The 21,162-nt window shown below is 35.2% G+C and overlaps 1 protein-coding gene across 1 annotated transcript; it reads right to left on the bottom strand.

The window, feature by feature from the left end:
• Nucleotides 1-992: 992 nt before the first annotated feature.
• Nucleotides 993-19,890, bottom strand: LOC128994567 (TBC1 domain family member 13-like). The gene is made up of 11 exons (XM_054419213.1): nucleotides 19,755-19,890; nucleotides 16,089-16,162; nucleotides 15,317-15,442; nucleotides 14,436-14,580; nucleotides 12,477-12,633; nucleotides 8,775-8,973; nucleotides 6,973-7,174; nucleotides 5,075-5,197; nucleotides 3,749-3,806; nucleotides 3,222-3,283; nucleotides 993-1,200 (listed from the first exon to the last, which is right to left on the bottom strand). The coding sequence occupies exons 1-11, from the start codon at nucleotides 19,772-19,774 to the stop codon at nucleotides 1,185-1,187; spliced, it is 1,182 nt and encodes a 393-aa protein (XP_054275188.1). The 5' UTR covers nucleotides 19,775-19,890; the 3' UTR covers nucleotides 993-1,184.
• Between the last annotated feature and the right edge of the window lie 1,272 nt (nucleotides 19,891-21,162).

Genomic DNA, 21,162 nt, shown 5'->3' with positions numbered 1-21,162 from the left:
AGATCAGGTTAAAAAGTCAAGCATAGTGTTGCTGACTCATAGATATCTTTTGGTAATAGTATATTACGTTACTAGTCTGAAAATACATGTTTGGGATTACCATACGAGTCCAGTAAACACATTTTGGATGAGTGACGTACGATATTTTACGCCATACTACTAAATCCGTAAAAGTCCTTATATATTACCACCAACTAAAGGACTAACAATCACTAGTCATAGCCTCTAAGAGAGGTTATGTTTTTGTTTATAAACTAACCACTCTCACTCATTGCCAAATACAGTATATAATCAGCTGGTTGGTGTCCGGTAAAACTCCTTACAGTACAGTAGTACGTAATGAAACCCCATTTGATTAAGCTGACGGCAAACAGCTGTTTTCTGGACTAAATCCTTGCGTGGGAAGTTCGTTAAAACAGTGTAGTGTGGCGTAAAATATCCATACATCAGTTAACCATTTTTGGCAAACGTTGTGGTTAATTTATTACAACTCAATTTTAATGTGAGAATACTATCTGCTGAAACATTTTGAGTAATTACCATAACACATTTCAGTTAAATATTATTTTAACTTTAGAAACTTTCCTTAAAGAAAAAATCACTATGCACAGTTATTTATAATTAAGTCCTGCATACACAATATCAAAAAGCATACATGCATTCAAGGATTAATAAAGCATGGTTTGCATGACAATCGTACAAATTACATCACAGCTGGGGAAAGGAAATTATGAAGAAAGGAAATACATTTTTGCTATCAAAATGCTTAAGAATCATTCAAACACGATGATTCTAAGATTAAGGAATTGTAGATCGTAGAGGATAAGCCAAATTTTTTATATGGCTATTGCTTAAAAATATCTATTATCTATCTACGAATAAATCAAAGTTAAATCTTGCAATCAAAATATATTACACTCTATTTCGGAAACCGAGTAAAATTTCAAAAAGAGCAAAAGCAAAAAAAAAAATTAAAATATAAGAAGGAACTATTAAAATTATATATTTTACCTAATTGTTACAGTACTTATTTTATAAACAATCCCTATAATGACATTTAGTTTAGTATGATAAATGCAGTCTTACAATCATCTATAAGGCAAGGTCCAGCCGTTGAGCTGTAGAATGATGGCTTGAAATCACAATGATGTAGAGAACGTACTTAAGAACTCTTCCAGAGATCTTCATCTCATTCTTGAGCTTAAAAAAGAGAAAGAGATTTATATAACCAAAACAAAAAAACAGATATATTTAAACAATGGCAGCAGAGATTGCTATTTTAATAAACGGTGGTCTTAAAGCTAAATGTAATGGTCCAACAGTTTTTTAAGAGCTTGACAGCCTTTTTTAACCTTGCATTTGCCTGTCCACATAGGATGTGGAACGTATCCAGCAAAGCAAGGGGTGAGCCGGTACAGTACATTAACGAACTGTACTTAGGATAAAAAGTAGTAGCAGTTACAAGGATCTGAACCCACGACATTGTTCGCTTGGTCCAAAGTCCGTGAAGCTACCAACTGAGCCACCGACTCACCTGATTATTATAGTTTTAATTAATTTATCACATTTTTGTAAGGAAATCTTTCAAAGTCAGGAACCCTATAAAATTAAATTAATAAGTTACTAGAGGACCCATGCTGCTCTGCAGCTTTAAAATATATATAATATCCGAGAAATAATTAAATTTATGATTTATGATTGAGTATACAGTATCTTGAGCTTAACTGTTTCAAACGATCGATCTAATTTAAAGCCTATAATTTACTGATTATTTTGAGTCCAAGGGACCCGTGCTGCTCTTCTGCGTTAAAAGAAATATAATATCCGAGAAATAATCAAATTTATGAGATAAAAAACATATGAAAAAGAATTTTTATGTTGGTTTTTCACCTTGCGTTTGCTTGAAACTCGTACCATTTTAATAAATAATAACTTAGATGAAAGCCAGTATTTCACTGAAAGTTCTTAGACTAAAATATATATGATTATAAAATTATAACTGGTGAAAGTACATCTTAAATTAAAGCAAGAATTAGAAAATAAATCAAATTATGTGTTTTGGCCGAGTAGTACAGGAGGTAAATATTTGCCGATGCTTTATGAGAAAACTTGGTGTGCATACCTTCAATTTGAGACCTCAATCATAAAAATCGGTTGGGTAGAAGAGCCAAACGAATTCGAAAGAAAAACCAAATTAAACTCACATAAGAAATACATGGGGAGCCAATTTCGTTACGTGTAAGCCAGGTGGGACTATAGATAAATACATGCCGATGTTTGATGGTAAATCTGAGTGTGCATACCTTCAATTTGAGATCTCAATCATGAAAATCGGTCGGGTAGAAGAGCCAAAGGAACTCGGCAAAGAGAAACCAAAATTAACTCCCATAAGAAATATATGGGGAGCAAATTTTGTTTATGTATACACCGAGTGGGATTATAGATAAATATATGCCCATGGTTGATGGCAAGTCTGTACGTGCATACCTTTAATTGGAGACCTTAAACATGAAAATCGGTCGGGTAGAAGAGTCAAAAGAACTCGGCAATTAAAAGCCAAATTTAACTCCCATAAGAAATACATGGGGAGCAAATTTCGTCATCGTGTAAGCCGAGTGGGATTATAGATAAATACATGCCGATGCTTGATGGCAAATCTGAGCGTGCATACCTTCAATTCAAGATTTCAATCATGAAAATCGGTCGAGTAGAAAAGCCAAACGAACTCTGCAAAGAAAACCCAAATTTAACTCCCATAAGAAATACACGGGGAGCAAATTTTGTTTACGTATAAACCGAGTGGGATATAAATATATGCCGATGCTTGATGGCTAATCTGTGCGTGCATACCTTCAATTTGAGACCTCAATCATGAAAATCGGTCGGGTAGAATAGCCAAACAAACTCGGCAAAGAAAACCCAAATTTAACTCCCATAAGAAATACATGGGGAGCAAATTTCGTTTACGTATAAACCGAGTGAGACTATAAATAATTATATGCCGATGCTTGATGGCAAATCTGTGCATACCTTCAATTTGAGACCTCAATCATGAAAATCGGTCAGGTAGAAGAGCCAAACGTAGTCGGAAAAGAAAAACCAAGTTTTTTAAATATATAAGATAATGACGATTGTACACAGTTTTTCCAAAACCAACCAACCACACATAACTGGTATTTTACAAAGACCTGTTTATGTAACTTTCAGTTAAAACAACTTACTTTTTTCCAGCTAGTTCTGCTGCTTTGGTTAGTACTATCTGGATATCGGTTGATGGAAAATTCTAAAAACATAAATTAGATTATATTAATTATTTTATACAATTAATACTAACGGTATGGAAAAATACTATAGCGTAAAAAACAGGTTTATGCACAATGCTAAATCAAACACTGATAATAATTATTCTACCCAGTGTTTTAATATGGTAATTAATTCATTTATAGAATTAGAGGCACCAGAACTGCAATTCTCTGGAAACTATGATGCAATTAAGACATTGGATTGTACTTAACACTTTTACAACAATCACAAGCATTTTGAACAAATTAATCTTGATATTAGTTTTCCTAAGAAAATCCTTAAAAGATAGTAAACGTAATTTTCCTTGTAAATAGGGGATGAAAAGGAACACAGTTTAACTTTATTCTTCTTTAAACCAAGCAATACTTTGAAACGAAAAGAGGTTAATAAGCAATAAATAAATAGTACCTTATATTTGTAATTTTGTAAGAAAAAGAAAAAATACCTGTAAGATCTTCACGTTGGCAGGAAAATCACCGGACAGGAGCTGCTCTCGCAATATTCTGTGAAAATTAACAATGCCTTTAGATAAAAGTTCTTCGTTTGAATACTTAAAGCAAAAGCAATTTTAAATCTTGAAGTTAATTTTAACCATTAAAATGATATTATATTGCCTTGAGTCCTTGAGTGTGATTGTTACATATATTTTTAATTAGAATGGTTAAAATATATAACAAACAATAATTATGATACATAGTTGCAAGAATAATGTCAGTCTTATAATCCGTCAATTATCCTCAAAGATTTCCAGACAAAAAGGCAAATAAACTAGGTGTCTGCAGGCCAGGCATTTTTACTTCAGATTAAGTGTGGTCGGATAAAAGATTTTTGCCTTTGGGTGTCGGGCTTAAATTGGGTAGGGCTAAAATCAGGTTGCTTTATAAAGTATTAAAAAAAAAGATAACTGTAATACTAAAGTTAGTTTGTATGAAATTGTACACCATCTCCCACAACTGCAATGCAATCGTGATCACATCTCCCGCAGTCACGGCAGAATTGAGAACATATTTTGAGATCATAAGCTTCTTCTGCGGTCTCGCTGAAATCGTAAACATCTTCAAGTCTGCAGTCACTTAGACATCATCATTGTCTAACGATTGTGGCAAAATATTTGGTTTCTTATCGTAACTTCTCTTATCTTCACAGACTCTTTGTGCGATTGTGAAAATAAAAGTATGGTGAACTACTTAGTACTTTGTAAAGGCAATTAACATAAATAACCGCTTCGCCCAAAAACTAAATCTTGACCAAACCAATCCCTCAAGCCAACTGTTGGCCTAACCACCCACCCCAAAATATGGGAGGCCCACAGACCCCTAAAATCAACCAACAGTAAGTGGCACTAGTTATTCACCACTTGTGACATATTGTAGGTTGGTTATTGTTGTCTGAATTTTCAATTCTTCCCACTTTTGTTATGGGACTCTGAACTATTGCAAGATCAAACCTCAGAAAACAATCAACAGCTGTTTTATTAATTTTAAATTTAGTATACGATGAGCTGAAATGACAAATTACAATTATATTAAGTATCTTTTTTGTGTTACATTGCTACAGTCCATCTACAAAATTTAGGGGAGTGTTCCCTGGGTCCCAAACACCTTTTTTAGATCTATCAGCTGTCGGCTGTTGATTCAAAGTTAGGGTGAGGCAGATGGAATAGAGTATCTTCCCCTCAAACCGCCTACATTTTGTGATATATACACTATTTAGTTTAGCATTGTTCATGGTAAAACCATTACCGTGTGTAAAATATGACAGGAACACTTACATTATCATGGCACAGCAGATGTATATGAGGAATGAGAATCTGTGCGGATCAGCAAACAGAGAGTCCCAGATTCTGAGAACATCTGGTAGTGGAAACTCCTGAGAGAGCAGCAGAGTCAGCCACCTGGACAACAGTCAATTTTAACATACAGTGGAATATACACTTAATCTTTAATGTCCCACATTCCACATCCTAGGACGCTAGGTTCTAGCCCAGAACTGTTTTGCACACTTCGGTCTAGTCCTAGAGGGTTGCAGCATAATCACATAGATAAAATCCATTGGTGATTTGAACTTGAATTTGGCGGGATTTGAACCCGGAACCTTGGGCTCCGAAGCATCAAGCTCTACCACTAGACTATCTCGCTCCCCAGGAATATATACACTACCATAGCCTACCAGAAATAACACAATCCAATAGTCTTGGCATATGCAATCAGTCCCATCTACTTTGTTTTTAAAAATCTCATTCAGTTTGCATTGGAATCAAGACAAGAAATTTAGTGAATTTGCAGTAGTTGCTTAAGTGGTTGAACTGTGCTACACATGTTTTGAAGGTTCTGGTTAAAAAAAACCCCAATAACCCCAAATAACCCCAATTTGACCTTTCAGCTGTTTGTTAAGGACTTCAAGACCTATCTGGTCTACCTATTTAGGAAAAGAAAGGTTGGAATTCTCTGAATTTAATGATATTAAGGATAATCTACAACACCTTCTTGATAATAATCTACAGTTTACTATAAATCATCAAATATCATAATAGACATAGTTGATGACCACTGAAGTGCAAGACAATTACAGAATATGATGATGTAAGAGGTAGGCAAGACAGCTACGTCATACATATATTGACACAGTCATCATGAATGTCATCATCACCTGTCATGACTCAACTACTGTCAATACCACCTCAGTATGTGTCATGAACTCATGACCTCAGAATAGTTCATAATTTTCTCCAATAGATTTACAATTTTTAAACTTTTTGTCTTATTTTATTGAATTATTGATTAGCCTATATAAGTTTATTGGGGCGTCGACCACTATTGAAATCCATTGCTAGCTGACAAATGGTTCTGCAGAAAAGTGTACAGACAGAAAATGTGCTTAAGGGGTCTATGGAGTATGTAGAGGCCATAAACATTTACACAATAGTATTCAAATTACATTGATATAGTGATTAAAGTCTAAGAAACTTTTTTTTAGACTAACAGGGACGACTACCTGCAAACTCCGTCAGTTACATTTTGTACGTCCAATCACTGTACTTCAATCAAGCCCGTCAACTTGCAATGGACTTTAGCGGTTAATAACTGTCACCGAATACAAAGCTACAAAGTAATCCCAACGTGATTCATAGTGGGAACATTGTTTTCAACTACTATGACAAGACTAATCGTCACATAGGAATGGAAACCGGCTAGAATAGTAGTGGAGAAAGTAAGGATTTTTTGATTTTTTGCTGGTCCCAGATTTTTACTAGATCACTTGGTAAGGGGCCATATTAGGTAACACACTTTATTGTTATTTAAACCCCCCCCCCAACCTCCACCATGTAATTCACTGTAACGCTTGAGCAAACCCCCCCCCACCATTCTTGCTTAACGTAACTCGATTTGGCTTCCACCCATATTTCATTGACGTTAATTTGAGCTTCTTGTTTGCTGAGCTATTTGTTACGTAACGTTGGGCCAAACCCCCACCCCATACAACGTAGTGTAACGCTATGCCATACCCCCTCTCCCCCCCAAGTGCATTACGTAATATTTGTATGGCTCCTAAATGGGGCTGTGGATGAGACCTTAATTACCAGATTCAAAATCACTGGTAGAACCACAATGAAATCGGATTAGTTGGTACGTACAATTGCTGTAATAGAGTTTTGTAAGTCATTCGCACCTAAAGCTGTAGTACTGCGGACAGAGTTCTTGCTGTTGTAACCTCGTGTAAATCTTGTGGTCGTTGTTTTTCAGCTGATCACACAATCTCTTCATCAGTTGGTTGATGCCACATTCTGCTTCGTCCAACGACTTGATGAAGAAATCCCTTATTTCTCCCATCAGGTTTGTGAACACGAAAAAAGTATCAGCCTCAGCATGCTCTGAAACCAAAATGACTTGAGATAAGAAATGGATAATGGATAATGAGGTTATGCATAACTGACAATGACTTTTGGTAGGTAAGCCAAAAAAGAGATCGCAATGATTTTAATGGTAGGGTAGGATAGTCTGCCCTTAACTCTAAGAAATGTATTTCACATCAAAACCCATCCAGCAGCCAGTTTTTAACTTATTCCACGTAGGCCTCAGATGTGTGTGTTGGAACGTACAGAATGAATTAAACTGGTAATTATATTATTAGTGGCTGAAGGACCTGAACCGACAACATTACTGCCTTTCATTAATCCGCCACACTACCAACCAAGCCACCGACTTACCAAGAGTAGTGACAAATCCAGAGTTACAAATATGAGAGTCCACAGATTTTTCACAAGTATAAACCAGCCTAGGCAAGTTCACAGTGTTCCGAGACTAGCTAGACAAAATATGTTACTTTTAGTCTAAAATTATACTTTTAATACCTCAAAATTAATTCAAACAGCTGATTGGTCAAATAGTGCTTGCCTATATTTTGCCAGTTCAAGCCTGAGAAAAGTCAGTAGCTTTTTGATGGATCAAACTGGACTTAGCTGTTCCTGATCACTGGGCTTATGATAAATGGGCATGCCTAATGAAACAGCTGATCTTACTCGGTAATAAAGCTACACAAGGCATCACACTCCATTCTACACTCATGCTTCATTTATATTTGGGTTAAAGTACACCCTAGGAGCGTCCCATCTTAATTGAAAATGATAATGAAAATATTTCATGTTTGAGTACCTATTTACATTTTATAAAATTAATATTAGTTTCAGTAAACTTAGTTTGTAGAGTTGTGTTGATTTGTAGAGTATACATCTTTCATTCGTAGATAGTTTGAAATACACCTCGCTATTTCACAATACCCAATATAGTCATAAGTAATTCTTTTATGAAACTAATGTTGAAACTCAGTATTTTTATGAAGTACAAATATAATGGAATCAAAAGTTATAGCTTTGACATAGTGTTTGATTTGGATATGTGGTTTTATTTAAAGTAGCACACAGAAATGTCACCACATGGCTACTATGTTGATAAAACTATCAGTAATTTTGTGCTTGCTCACTGATAAGACCAGCAAACCTGATTATGCCAACGTACAAATAACAGAGGAATAATCTGTAGCCTAACCACTGAATATTAAAATGAAAATTTTATTTTTTAAACAAAAAAATTGGATTATTTATATACAGGATAGACAACTTGATGGGTGCAGCCATTGGTATCTCAGAAACTATTAGATTTAGAAGAAATGTTAAAAAGAGAACTTCGACTATTTTCTAAAGAAAATTAAATTAAAAGAATTTCACTTTTTCAAATACGGCTAGCTTAACTTAACTTAACTTACTATTATTGTCATAACAAAGTAGTCTAGAAACATGAGCTTTGAAAAAGTAAATCAGTCCGAGTCAAGGTCTTACCATGAGACCAACAGTAATAGCTTATTCCCTATAAGGAAATTTCGCTAAAAGCTCATTTTGAACCTTCAAGCTTATTTGAACCACTTTAGTAATCACTGTAGTTGAAACTTAACCAAATATGAACTTTTTTACATACCTCTCCATTCAGGTCTTGGGTCGCAGGCGAAGGCGTAGTAGATCGGCCCGATGATCTCGTTCATGCCCTGTACGTAGCTCTGGCCCGGGTTGAGTTTAGCGTAGAGAAACAAAAGTCTCTGCACCACTTCCCAGTGAGCTTCGGCACCCTCGTCTAGTGGAGCGTAGTCCTCCTGCGCCTTCTTGGTCGACAGTGCAATCTGTGGGCCAACATACAGATAGAACTATAAGAATGAATCTGCTATCTTATATTTAAAAACCTGTCTGTAGCCCAAATTTTTCATTAACAAAATACTGATCAGAATCGTAAATTGCTGTATTCGGTTGTTCGCAAGGTGTAACTGATTTTTTATACAGAAATAAGATTTTAAAACTTATAGTGAAGCATAAGACAACATGCATACCAATTAGAATGTAAAGTTAAGAACAAAAACTACTGAACTATTTATTTGTTTAACTAACTAGTAACTAACCTATTTAATTACCACATAGAATGAAACTATTTCTTATTTCATGCAATATTATTTTTTGTAAAAATATTAGCCTTTTGATATTATTGAGCGGAGCGAGCGAAGCTCTTATACTACACTCCTGCTTTTGTTTTACAAATACTCCTCCTGAACGACTGAAGCGATCTTCACGAAATTTAACACAGTCATAGTACCCAACCATGGGAAGGTATAAATCTGAAATGGTACAAATCGGACCATAGGAATTTTCCGTACATGAATGCAAACATGAAATTTAACATGGGCCTTATGGGTTAATTGGTTGCCATGACAATATTTGCGAGTAAACACTAAAAAGTAAACAAGAGCCTCGACATATGTTAGTCAACAAATCTACCACAATATAAATACAGTACAAAAAAAATCTGATGAATACTAAAGAGCATATTAGTTAATTGCATGTAATACGAATTGGTTATTAATATTTTTTGAAATTTTGAAAGTGGTTGACAATATATTTCTTACTTTTAACTGCTAAAATAAAACTAGACCTAAGTTATAGGTCTATACTTAAATGAATTGATAATTTTAAGAATCGATTAGCCTATCTCAATTATCCGTTGTTAGGAAATGATTAAAAACAAAAAGTTAATGTATTTATAAAAATGCATTCTTATCCCAAAATTAAATTATAAATGTCTCAGATAAAAAAAACTGATTAGTGAAGTTAAGAGAAAATAATATTCTAACAAAATCAGAAGCATAATTTTAAGGCCGCCGAGGAGATTCGAACATGGGATCTCAAATAATAATCGTAATTGCCTTTTAATAATGCAGGTATCGCATAGGTTTACCATGATTCATTCGCAGGATATAGAAATTATTGAGCAGAGCGTAGCGAAGCGAGCGAAGTTCTTATCATTGACTTTATAACTTCTCTTATACTACATTCCTGCTTTTGGTTAATAGCATTGAGCATAATTTACCACAAAATGAATAACCATAAGGGTTGCCAGAATTATAATTATAATCATAATTATAGTTATATAATTATATAATTATAATTATAGGCTAATGCACCATATTGCGTTTGGATACTGTAAATAACTGTATAATCCTGACTTATGATTGACTTTGGATACCTACTGCAAATAGGCATTCTATTTAAAATGCAAACCAAATATATCATTGACATTGAATTAATATGCTGGCTCCGCTCAATATTGCAAGCAGACAACTGCATTGTACACCTAGTTAGTTACATTTTTTAAAATGTAGAATCTGAACAAACTACAATTACAACAAATAATTACGTTTGATTAGTTAAAACTTACCTGCTAAAAGTTTCCATGCAAGTTGAAAAGAAAAGAAATGTGTTAAACTAGAAAGAAAATTGTTATGATAGCAATCTAAAAAATATCTTATGCATATGTTTTACATATTAGACACCAACAAAGAACGTTGAAATTATTAGGACATTTTGGATATATTTCCTAACTGTGTCTACAAATAAGTTGAATATTTTAAAGGAGTGTATTACAATTTTTGATTTAAGAGTTTTAAAAATGGAACTAGCAGCAAATATGCACTCAAAATCGGTAATGATTCTGATTCTGGTAGTGAAATACAGTACTTACATCAGGGACCAATTTAAATTATTTAACAATGCTTTACCGCTAAACCAAATGGCAGATAAAGAAGGTTGGAAATATTTTTGGGAAATGTACAGTAGGTAATCTAGTTTAATTAACAAAATTACAGTCTAAGAACTTAAAAACATAAAATAAAGCACAAAATAACAATAATTTTTCATCTTAACCCTAGATGGGTATCGCAGGTAAAGTTGATGTAGGGCGATTTATTTTTAGCGTCCCACCCCCCAACCCCTCAACCGACACTATCCTCCTTCCAGTAGTACTCTCAGCAGTCATTCGCCTTGTGATATGTCCTTACTAGTCGGTTTCATTAAACGCATACGTTTAACTTACGTGTCAATACCCTATGTGTATAGTAAAATGGCCGGCATTTTGTCAAATTTACTTATTGGTACCCTAAGCATCACACTGTACGACGATACCTTACTGTATGCAATTCCTATGTTCGTCAAATTTACGTATTGGTACCCTTAGCGTCACACTGTACAACGATACCTTACTGTATGCAATTCCTATGTTCGTCAAATTTACGTATAGATACCCTTAGCGTCACACTGTACGACAATACCTTACTGTATGCAATTCCTATGTTCATCAAATTTACGTATGGTACCCTTAGCGTCACACTGTACGACGATACCTTACTGTATGCAATTCCTATGTTCGTCAAATTTACGTATTGGTACCCTTAGCGTCACACTGTACAACGATACCTTACTGTATGCAATTCCTATGTTCGTCAAATTTACGTATAGATACCCTTAGCGTCACACTGTACGACAATACCTTACTGTATGCAATTCCTATGTTCATCAAATTTACGTATGGTACCCTTAGCGTCACACTGTACGACGATACCTTACTGTATGCAATTCCTATGTTCGTCAAATTTACGTATTGGTACCCTTAGCGTCACACTGTACGACGATACCTTACTGTATGCAATTCCTATGTTCGTCAAATTTACGTATAGATACCCTTAGCGTCATACTGTATGACGATACCTTTCCAGCGTTAACTTTCATACGTATGTCTGTAAATCAAGGTGTCCATCGAGCTCATTTCGCAACTAAGTAAGATAGTTCAAATCTGAGACCTATGTTTTATTCCTTTCTTCACTACTGTTCTAGCTGATTCCCTGATGTAAGAATTTTATTTTATTCTTAAATTCACTTATGTTTTTTTTCTTCCTTTAAATATTTGTGTACATATTCTGTATATACTTTGTTGGAATAAAGAAATAATTCATTCATTCATTCATTCATCCCTATTGCGGTTGACGACTGAGACCACAGGAATCTAATCGAAGAACATGATTTAAACTTGGCGGTAGCATCAATTTTCTTTTACAATGTTGTTTAATAGCTCAGCTCAATGAATAGGTCTACATTAATTTACGTACAGCCCTCGTACTTTCTGAAATGTCTTACAACTCACTAGAAAGATATATTAGTGTTATGAGGCCTTTTTTCTAAATCTGCAAGCCTGTAGACTCCAATATTCTCAGGTAAGCTACCTTAAACCTAAGTTACCTCTTTCCAAATAAAAGTCTTAACAATACCAGTACTAAGTAGGCCTAATTAACCAAAATCAACTTACCCTGGTGATGCCCAATCCTTTCCGTTCTACATTGGCAGATTTAAGCACAGAATGTTCGACTCTACGATGAAGTCTTTTACTACCCCCGCTGTTCACAACAGCTTTGCAGGGGAATTCTGTTGCTTGTTGGAAAAATGATATATCAGGACAGAGTCGTCTGAAAAAATATAACTTGACCTTAGTTGATTGACCTTTGGAAAATTAAAATAATAATATATAATACTAGCTGAACCCGGCAGACGTTGTCTTGCCTTTGACTATTTATAATCCCGCGGGCTTTGCCCCGTTTAACTTCTTAATTTTCAAGATGATCTCGTTCGCATGGCTCAATCACGTCCTGGTTGAAGTTCGTTCGCTACGTTCACTCACCTTTAGGTTGGAGCTCGTTCGCTACGCTCACTCACCTTTAGGTTGGAGCTCGTTCGCTACGCTCGCTCACCTTTAGGTTGGAGCTCGTTCGCTGCGCTCACTTGCCTTCAGGTTAGCTCGTTCGCTACGCTAACTCGCCTCCAGGTTGAAGTTCGTTCGCTACGCTCACTCACCTTTTGTTTGCGAATTAGCTGTTGTCATATATTAAAAGAAATAATAGTGCTGCACCCTGTTGGTAATCCTTGTAACTTTAATGCTATATTGAACATCATAGAACAGAACCAACTTGTTTAATTGAAACAGCTGTTAAGATTCTTCAGTAATTCCATTTCTCATAAGGTTAACATGGGAAACTCCAGAGCCACTGGGGCGGAGCCGATTGGACGGATCACGAAATTGATGGTGTATAAACCTATTCCATGACATTCTACACTTATGTACCAAGTTTCGTGGCAATCGGTTCAGCGGTGTCTGAGTTTATCACTGCCAAACAAACAAACATACAAACATCCTCTTTTATACTTATAGACTAACTAGCTGACCCGGCGAACTTCGTATCGCCTAAGTTATAGGTTTCCCCTAAGACAGACCGATGGAAAGAAAGTACCGTTACGTTTAATTTTCAAGATGATCTCGTTCGCATCGCTCAATCACGTCCTGGTTGAAGTTCGTTCGCTACGCTCACTCACCTTTGGGTTGGAGCTCGTTCGCTACGCTCACTCGCCTCCAGGTTGAAGTTCGTTCGCTACGCTCACTCACCTTTTGGTTGCAAATTAGCTGTTGTCATAATTGTAAAAGAAATAATAGTGCTGCACCCTGTTGGTAATCCTTGTAACTTTAATGCTATTGAACATCATAGAACAGAACCAGCTTGTTTAATTGAAACAGCTGTTAAGATTTATTAATTCCATTTCTCATAAGGTTAACATGGGAAACTCCAGAGCCACTGGGGCGGAGCCCTTTTAAGAATTTCGAAACGGGAAATAGTTTACGTCCGATTCGCATACCTACAGAATTTACACACCAAATTTCATAACGATCGGTGAAGTCGTTCCGGAGGAGTTTGCAGACAAACACTGTGACACGAGAATTTTATATATTAGACTAGGCTACTAAGTAAGTTTTAGATACATCGATCGCTTAGGACTATTATCTAAAGATTTGTTAGGTAGGTAGTATAAAAATGGATTAGTTTTAAACAATTTCTTTGCTATCTAAAGTACGATACTGTAGTGTATAGTGAACATACATTTTGCAATCAGAGAAATGTCATAGCTCTGTATAAGGTTTTGATATTTAGCGCTAAGAATTTGATAACAATATCCCACATCACCTTCCACAGAAAAATATCCGCTTTTTTCAATGTTAGTACATTTGTTCGATTCAAACTCATTTACAAAAACATTTGATGTCATTTTAAATCATATAAATATAAAGTGGTCATTTTCATTTTAGGTACACATACAATACAAATACAAACTTTTTTCAATCTAGGTCCAAGGTTTGCAGCCAAAGCTTATTCATAAGAATCAAAAATTCATGGTTTTAACTATCTCATTGTTTGCAAGGGTTTGTGAAAGAGTAAATTACCTGACATCCTTATCAATCTGCAACAGAACTTCGTTATCCTTAAAAAACGTTTGCCATTGACTGTCGGGGCTGAAGTTTAAGGGATGGTCGGCCATCGTACAATCTCCAGCCTCGCCACAATCCCCAGGGTTGACAATCATCTCATCTAAAAAAAGGTTAAGAGAGCTAGGTTTAAGAACTGCTGTTCTTTTATTCCCTACCTTTACATTCTAGGACGATAGACTTTCGCCCAAAACCATTTTACACACTTCAGTTTAAGCGTAATGGTTGCGGCGTTATCACATAGGCTAGCAACAAGTTATTCGTGATTACTGGGATTTCAACCCGAAACCATGTGTATCAATGCCCAGCGCTCTACCACTGAACCAGCTCTCGGGACTAAAGTTTATACTAAATTAGATCACTTATTTATTTCCAAACATTCATTAAAATTACTTTAAGTTTCAAATAATAAATGTTATTTATTTTAACTTGGTAACGTAGGGTATTGTATATTGACAAAGTAAAAAAAAACAATACAATATATTCCCTCTTGTTTGGATCTGATTGTTTTGAATTTCAGATTGTTCTGTTCACTACCTACTAGCACATGTATTGCTTTATCCATAGTTGTGTACATTATCAACTCGTAACCTGTAGGTCTAGAGCTGTTCAGTATTTACAATTTTATGTATAGTACCGTGCTATAAGATTAGGCTGTGGACCTCAGAAATTGATTTAAAAGAAGGATGATTGTATAGACCAGTTGCTTAGTTCAAGACAAATTTGTAATAATTGCTTTCAGTACTAAATTGTAATTTCATACAAAACTTACAAAAACCACGACATTCCACAACATTCACAATAATAACCTAGGACAACACAAATATAGAAAAGCCTACCTATGAACTGTTTGTAGAGTTCTCTTTTCCGAGCCAGTGTTTCACTCCATGAAGCTCTATTCAAAGGGAGATAATTGAGCAAGAGACGCCAACTAACAGCCCGATGACCAGCCTCGTCCGGACAGCCTGGACAAACTTCTCTGTTAGTTTCTCTCATAAAAGTGCTAAGTTTCTGTACTGTACAGGGTAACAGAGAAGTTAAAGGGATGTCGATCAAAACTGGTTTGTTCCTAAGAAGGTTTGATATTGAGCCTAGTAAAACGCAGGGAGTGAGGCGAAACCAGTCGCCCGCACTAATAGTCGAACAGTGAATTTTGACTTGTTATTATCTAATGTTATCAAACCGTACCCTACACTTAACTCTACTTTTCTACTTTATTTTTAAAATCACAAACAAATTGTTTGAACTATTGCATAAAAATCTTCCATGAGTCATTGACTTTGGAACACAACCAAAAATAGTATTTACAGTACTAGCATATTCATTTAAGGCATCAAGAATAAACAACACAAAATGCTGATTTAAGTCATAACAGCTAGGTAGCTAAATTGGAACTTATCTCAGACTGATAATATAGCCCATATATTATATAGGATTAAGAAATGAAACTATTCTAAACTAATCTAACATAATCTTATATGGTTGACCAAAACAAGCTTAGTTCTAGGTGTGATCTATGCTTGCTTATATTAAATAAAGATTAAACTTAGGTCTATTTTCATTTGACATGGGTCATACTTTACACTTTAAGGTAATAAAAGAGTGGTTTACCGCTAAAGCATAAACTCCTAAGTTTTTCAATATTAATCTCCTCACTGCTTAGAAGTTCTTCAAAATCTTTTAACCTGAAACAATAACTTGTGTAAGTTTACGCAATTTATACATCAGTTTTCTGGACAGAACCAGGTTTTTGATCGTGTTGTGAAAAAGTGTACCTAACAACTTTTAACTCCCCTTCATAGCCTATTGGTCTGCAGGGCTCCCACACAAGCATGAAAATACAAAACATGCCTTTCTTAGGTAATGATGACAAAGTTCAGGAGGGTTTTAGGCCAGGTACAAAAAGTCACAAGTGTAGTGGCAAAATCAAAGTCGGCATCTCAAAGTAGCATAGCAAGCCTCAAGGACAAACAGAACAGTTCATACTTAAGCAAGCTGTGGTATCCCTGCTTATGAAGTTAGTGGTACGTTAACTTGAAAATTTTTTCGTCACAAGGTGGGAAGAAGTACCTGCACCTGACAAGAGGGCAGAACATAATATCTAACTTAACTCCATTCTAATTAGCCTGATTGTTACGGTACTATTGATGTAGAAGTTTGGTTTTTCGTAAAGTTATTGACCCAATCAATACTTTGATGTCCAATAATACAATGGTTTCAGTTATCGAAATTTCACCGATAATAGTCTTGTTCTTACACGTATCGCAACAAATATTGCGGGATTAATAAACAATTCCACTGATGCCAAATATTGTAAAATCTATCGTTATAGGCCAAGTTACGGGTACAGTTTCTTAACTGGGCTATGCTAATATCGATTGAAACTATCAAATTAAAAATATTGATTAATAATCGATAATTTGGTAAAACTGAACTTATACTACTTATGTTATATTGAATTTTTTTTTTCATTATATACCTAAATAAGACTATTTTAAGCACTTTTTACCATTGGCACTTTTGGGGGAAACACCTATTTCACCCTGAAAATCGTGTTTGAAAATCAAGAAAAATGCTAGAAATCGGCGATTTTAGACTCATGTAAAACTTTTTGGGTACAATTTCTTAACTGGACTAGCTTATGCTAATATCTATTGAAACTATCAAATTTAAAATATTGTTTAATAATCGATATATTTACCAGCTAAGTATATCAGTTATAAAATTAAACTATCATAACCTAACCTAACCAAACAAACTTGCTGATGGTGAAAACATTGAGAATGAAGGTTTACTAATAATCGGTATTATCATAGCTAAGTTAAGAAACTGTAGGCCTACCCAACTTCTTTTTACTTTGTGTCAATAACTTAATACTAACCTAACCTAACTTAACCAGGGTTTACCCAAAATCGGTCATTTTGGCATTTGGCACATTGTTAATCTAAGCATGGGTTTGGTTGGGTTGGGTTAGGTTAGGTAAAGTTTTTTTGGTTTACCCAAAAATGGGATAATTTTTGGTACCGGTACCGTAAGTTACTTAAGATTTTTCAAACCTGGTTTCCTGGGTAAAAACGGCATTTGCCAAAAATGTGTTAAAAATGGACTAATAATTAAAAAAAACCCCACCCTAAGTTAAAAAGAAAATTATCAAGCCCCAAAAATCATTAATTTCTAGCATTTTTCTTGATTTTCAAACGTGATTTTTAGGGTTTAAATAGGCGTTTGCCCCAAAAGTGCCAATGGTAAAAAGTGCTTAAAATAGTCTAATTTAGGTAGATAAGGCAAAAAATATTCAATCTATAAGTATAAAAGAGGATGTTTGTATATTTGTTTGTTTGGCAGTGATAAACTCAGACACCGCTGAACCGATTGCCACGAAACTTGGTACATACGTGTAGAATGTCATGGAATAGGTTTATACACCATCAATTTCGTGATCCGTCCAATCGGCTCCGCCCCAGTGGCTCTGGAGTTTCAAATGTTAACCTTATGAGAAATGGAATTACTGAATCTTAACAGCTGTTTCAATTAAACAAGTTGGTTCTGTTCTATGATGTTCAATAGCATTAAAGTTACAAGGATTACCAACAGGGTGCAGCACTATTATTTCTTTTACATTTATGACAACAGCTAATTTGCAACCAAAAGGTGAGTGAGCGTAGCGAACGAACTTCAACCTGGAGGCGAGTTAGCGTAGCGAACGAGCTAACCTGAAGGCAAGTGAGCGCAGCGAACGAGCTCCAACCTAAAGGTGAGTGAGCGTAGCGAACGAGCTCCAACCTAAAGGTGAGTGAGCGTAGCGAACGAACTTCAACCAGGACGTGATTGAGCCATGCGAACGAGATCATCTTGAAAATTAAGAAGTTAAACGGGGCAAAGCCCGCGGGATTATAAATAGTCAAAGGCAAGACAATGTCTGCCGGGTTCAGCTAGTATAACATAAGTTAAGTTTTATAAGTCCAGTTTTACCGATATTTTTAAATATATGTATTGTAAAATTAAACTATCATAACCTAACCCAACCAACCAAACTTGCTGATAGTGAAAAAATTGCATGAATGTTTAGGCCTAAATTAGGGCGGGTTCCTTAGGGTGGGTTCCTCGGTGTATTCATTGATAAAAACCTAAACTGGAGTGACCACATTGATTATCTCTGTAAAAAACTGTCGTCTGCGCAGTTTGTAATTAGGCGAATCAGAAATATTACAGATGAAGAAACAGCGTGGGTGGCCTATCACTCCCTATTCTCATCACACCTGAGATATGGAATAGCGGCGTGGGGATCAGCACCTATTAACAAGATTGACAAAGTCCTTATCCTTCGAAAGGAAACCATCAGAACAATACTGCGGCTGGATTATCAGGAACACTGCAAACCCTTCATTGTCCAAAATAATTCCTCACCGTTATTTCACTTCATATTCTGGAAACCATCATCCTGGCCATAAATTCCTCGCCCAGTCTCAGACAAGATAAACACAACTATAACACACGAAATAGGGCAAACATCGATCTTCCACAACACACACTCACAAAATTCAGCAACACCCCACTGTACACTGGCTCATATTTCTATAATTTACTGCCGGACTCTATAAAAGCCACTGACAAACACAACACATTTATTTACAAGCTTAAACAATATTTAATCAATAGGCCCTACTACACCACAGCAGAGTATATCGAGGAACACACTTTACAACACCTTAGATAACTTAACGGGGCTCACTTCGAGAACCAAACAGATGAATCTTGACGATTCCCCAATCACCCGATTGCGGAGAAGACTTCAGAAGTAAGTAAGTAAGAAGTAAGTAAGGCCTACTAATCGAATCGATAGTTTCAATCGATATTAGCATAGCCCAGTTAAGAAACTGTAGCCTAGGCTACCCCAAGTTACTTCCAATCTACTTTTAATTGAAATGACGACTTTATTCTTTCTTTTTCAGAAAAAGGAGCCCTTTCGTTCTCAGTGCATACCCTGGCAAGTCTACAAATATATTTCTTAAGTTTCAGAAATCAAATCACAAACCAATCTAGGCTACATAGGACTAGGCCTAGGCTAAAAAATGTAAACTATTATCCATCCAAATTCGATTTTAAGGTAAATTATTCAGGAAATTGTCTCAGTAACAAGCTTGTATCATTTAGTTTTCTAAATTATTTATTTTAGGCTACCATGGTAAAGACTTTCACACAAAATAAAGAATCTAAACAGTATAACTTGTTGACCAAACTAGACTAACCAGCCTTTGCTTGGACCTATTTACTTACTTTGTTTTGTAACTTGCCATATTTTTATCTTGATTTGAAAAAGTGTGTGTTTAATCCACCTTGCTCGATAAAATCAGATAGTCACATAAAGATACACTATACATACAGCACTCACTAAATTTTTAAAATACCATGAATATTTGAATATTTCTTTCAACTTTTGAACACCTGATCTGTGATCTGGATCTGACACTTCTATCTTCTATCGTATCGTATATCGGTCGGGTCTCGGGTCGGGATCGGCCAGTTTTTCTGTCTTTCTGTGTTTGTTTTGTGTGGTGGTTATTTTATCTTCATCTTGTCAGTTCAGCTGATGATTGTGAAAGTTCAGACCGTAAGATCTAGACAGTTAAGTGGTGAAGAGCAAACTCGAAGAGTCGATTTTATATGTATGATGATAGTTTATGTGTCGATTTTAGACAGTTTAATTATTATAGGTGTCTTACACGGGTTATTTTTAGATTTACATTCCCAAAAATGCTGATTCTGCTTATTAATAATGAGATGTAGCCTAATTTGAGAGGTTGTATTCAATTTCGAAGATTTAAAACGCTGGTAATATCATTGACTATATAACACTACTAGTGTTATATAGTCAATGGTAATATTTTTATGTAGGTATGGCTGTTTTCCATTTTTTTTTTAATTAATGAATGACCGAACGCAACTCTATTAATAATTTTCGCCGCTCCCTAAAAAACGTAAATAGAAGCATAGAGTTTGTTCTTATGTGTTTTTGGGGGGCGGGCTGTCCCTAACATAGTCGAAATAGCCTATTTCACTATAGACAGAATTATTGACCCACTGGTAACACAGTTTTCCCATAACAAGACTAATCCATTACTACTTAATATGTTACTTAATATTGTTTAAAGGATTTACGTTATATGTGTGATTGTGATAGGGGCTAAATCTAAATCTAAATTAAAGTATAGGTTTCTGTTTTAAGGGATGCAAAATCTGAGAGATCTTTCATATTTTTACAAAAAGATTGTCCACTAGGATTTAGATATAAATTTAAATTTGAGTACCGGCTTTTTATTATAAAAAAAAACAAGTGTTTATTATTTTCCCATGTTCGAATTGTACTATTTAAAAAAAATTATACTTATAATCTGATAAAAAAATTTATCACAAAGTAGAATATAAACAGTTTTCCGTTGAAAATTAAAGAAAAAAAGAAGCTAATTGCGGATATTCTGTTCTGGTTTTGGTACATATTTTAGTTACCCTGTATGTCTCTTTTGTGTATAAGAGGTTACTTACCTATAAGAGGTTTTATATTTGGATATTTTGTCCATTTGTGTCCACTGACTGCGATATTTTGAAACAAAAACCATGTAACCACCAATAAATAATTTAAGGTAAAACTCTTATTTATAGTGACGATACAACGTGGCCTTCCAAT

This window comes from Macrosteles quadrilineatus, unplaced genomic scaffold (genome assembly GCF_028750875.1).
Source record: "Macrosteles quadrilineatus isolate MER2022 unplaced genomic scaffold, UCM_ALF_1.0 Scaffold_5__1_contigs__length_97177068, whole genome shotgun sequence".
Taxonomy (NCBI): domain Eukaryota; kingdom Metazoa; phylum Arthropoda; class Insecta; order Hemiptera; family Cicadellidae; genus Macrosteles; species Macrosteles quadrilineatus.
This window is presented reverse-complemented; position numbering and strand designations above follow the sequence as displayed.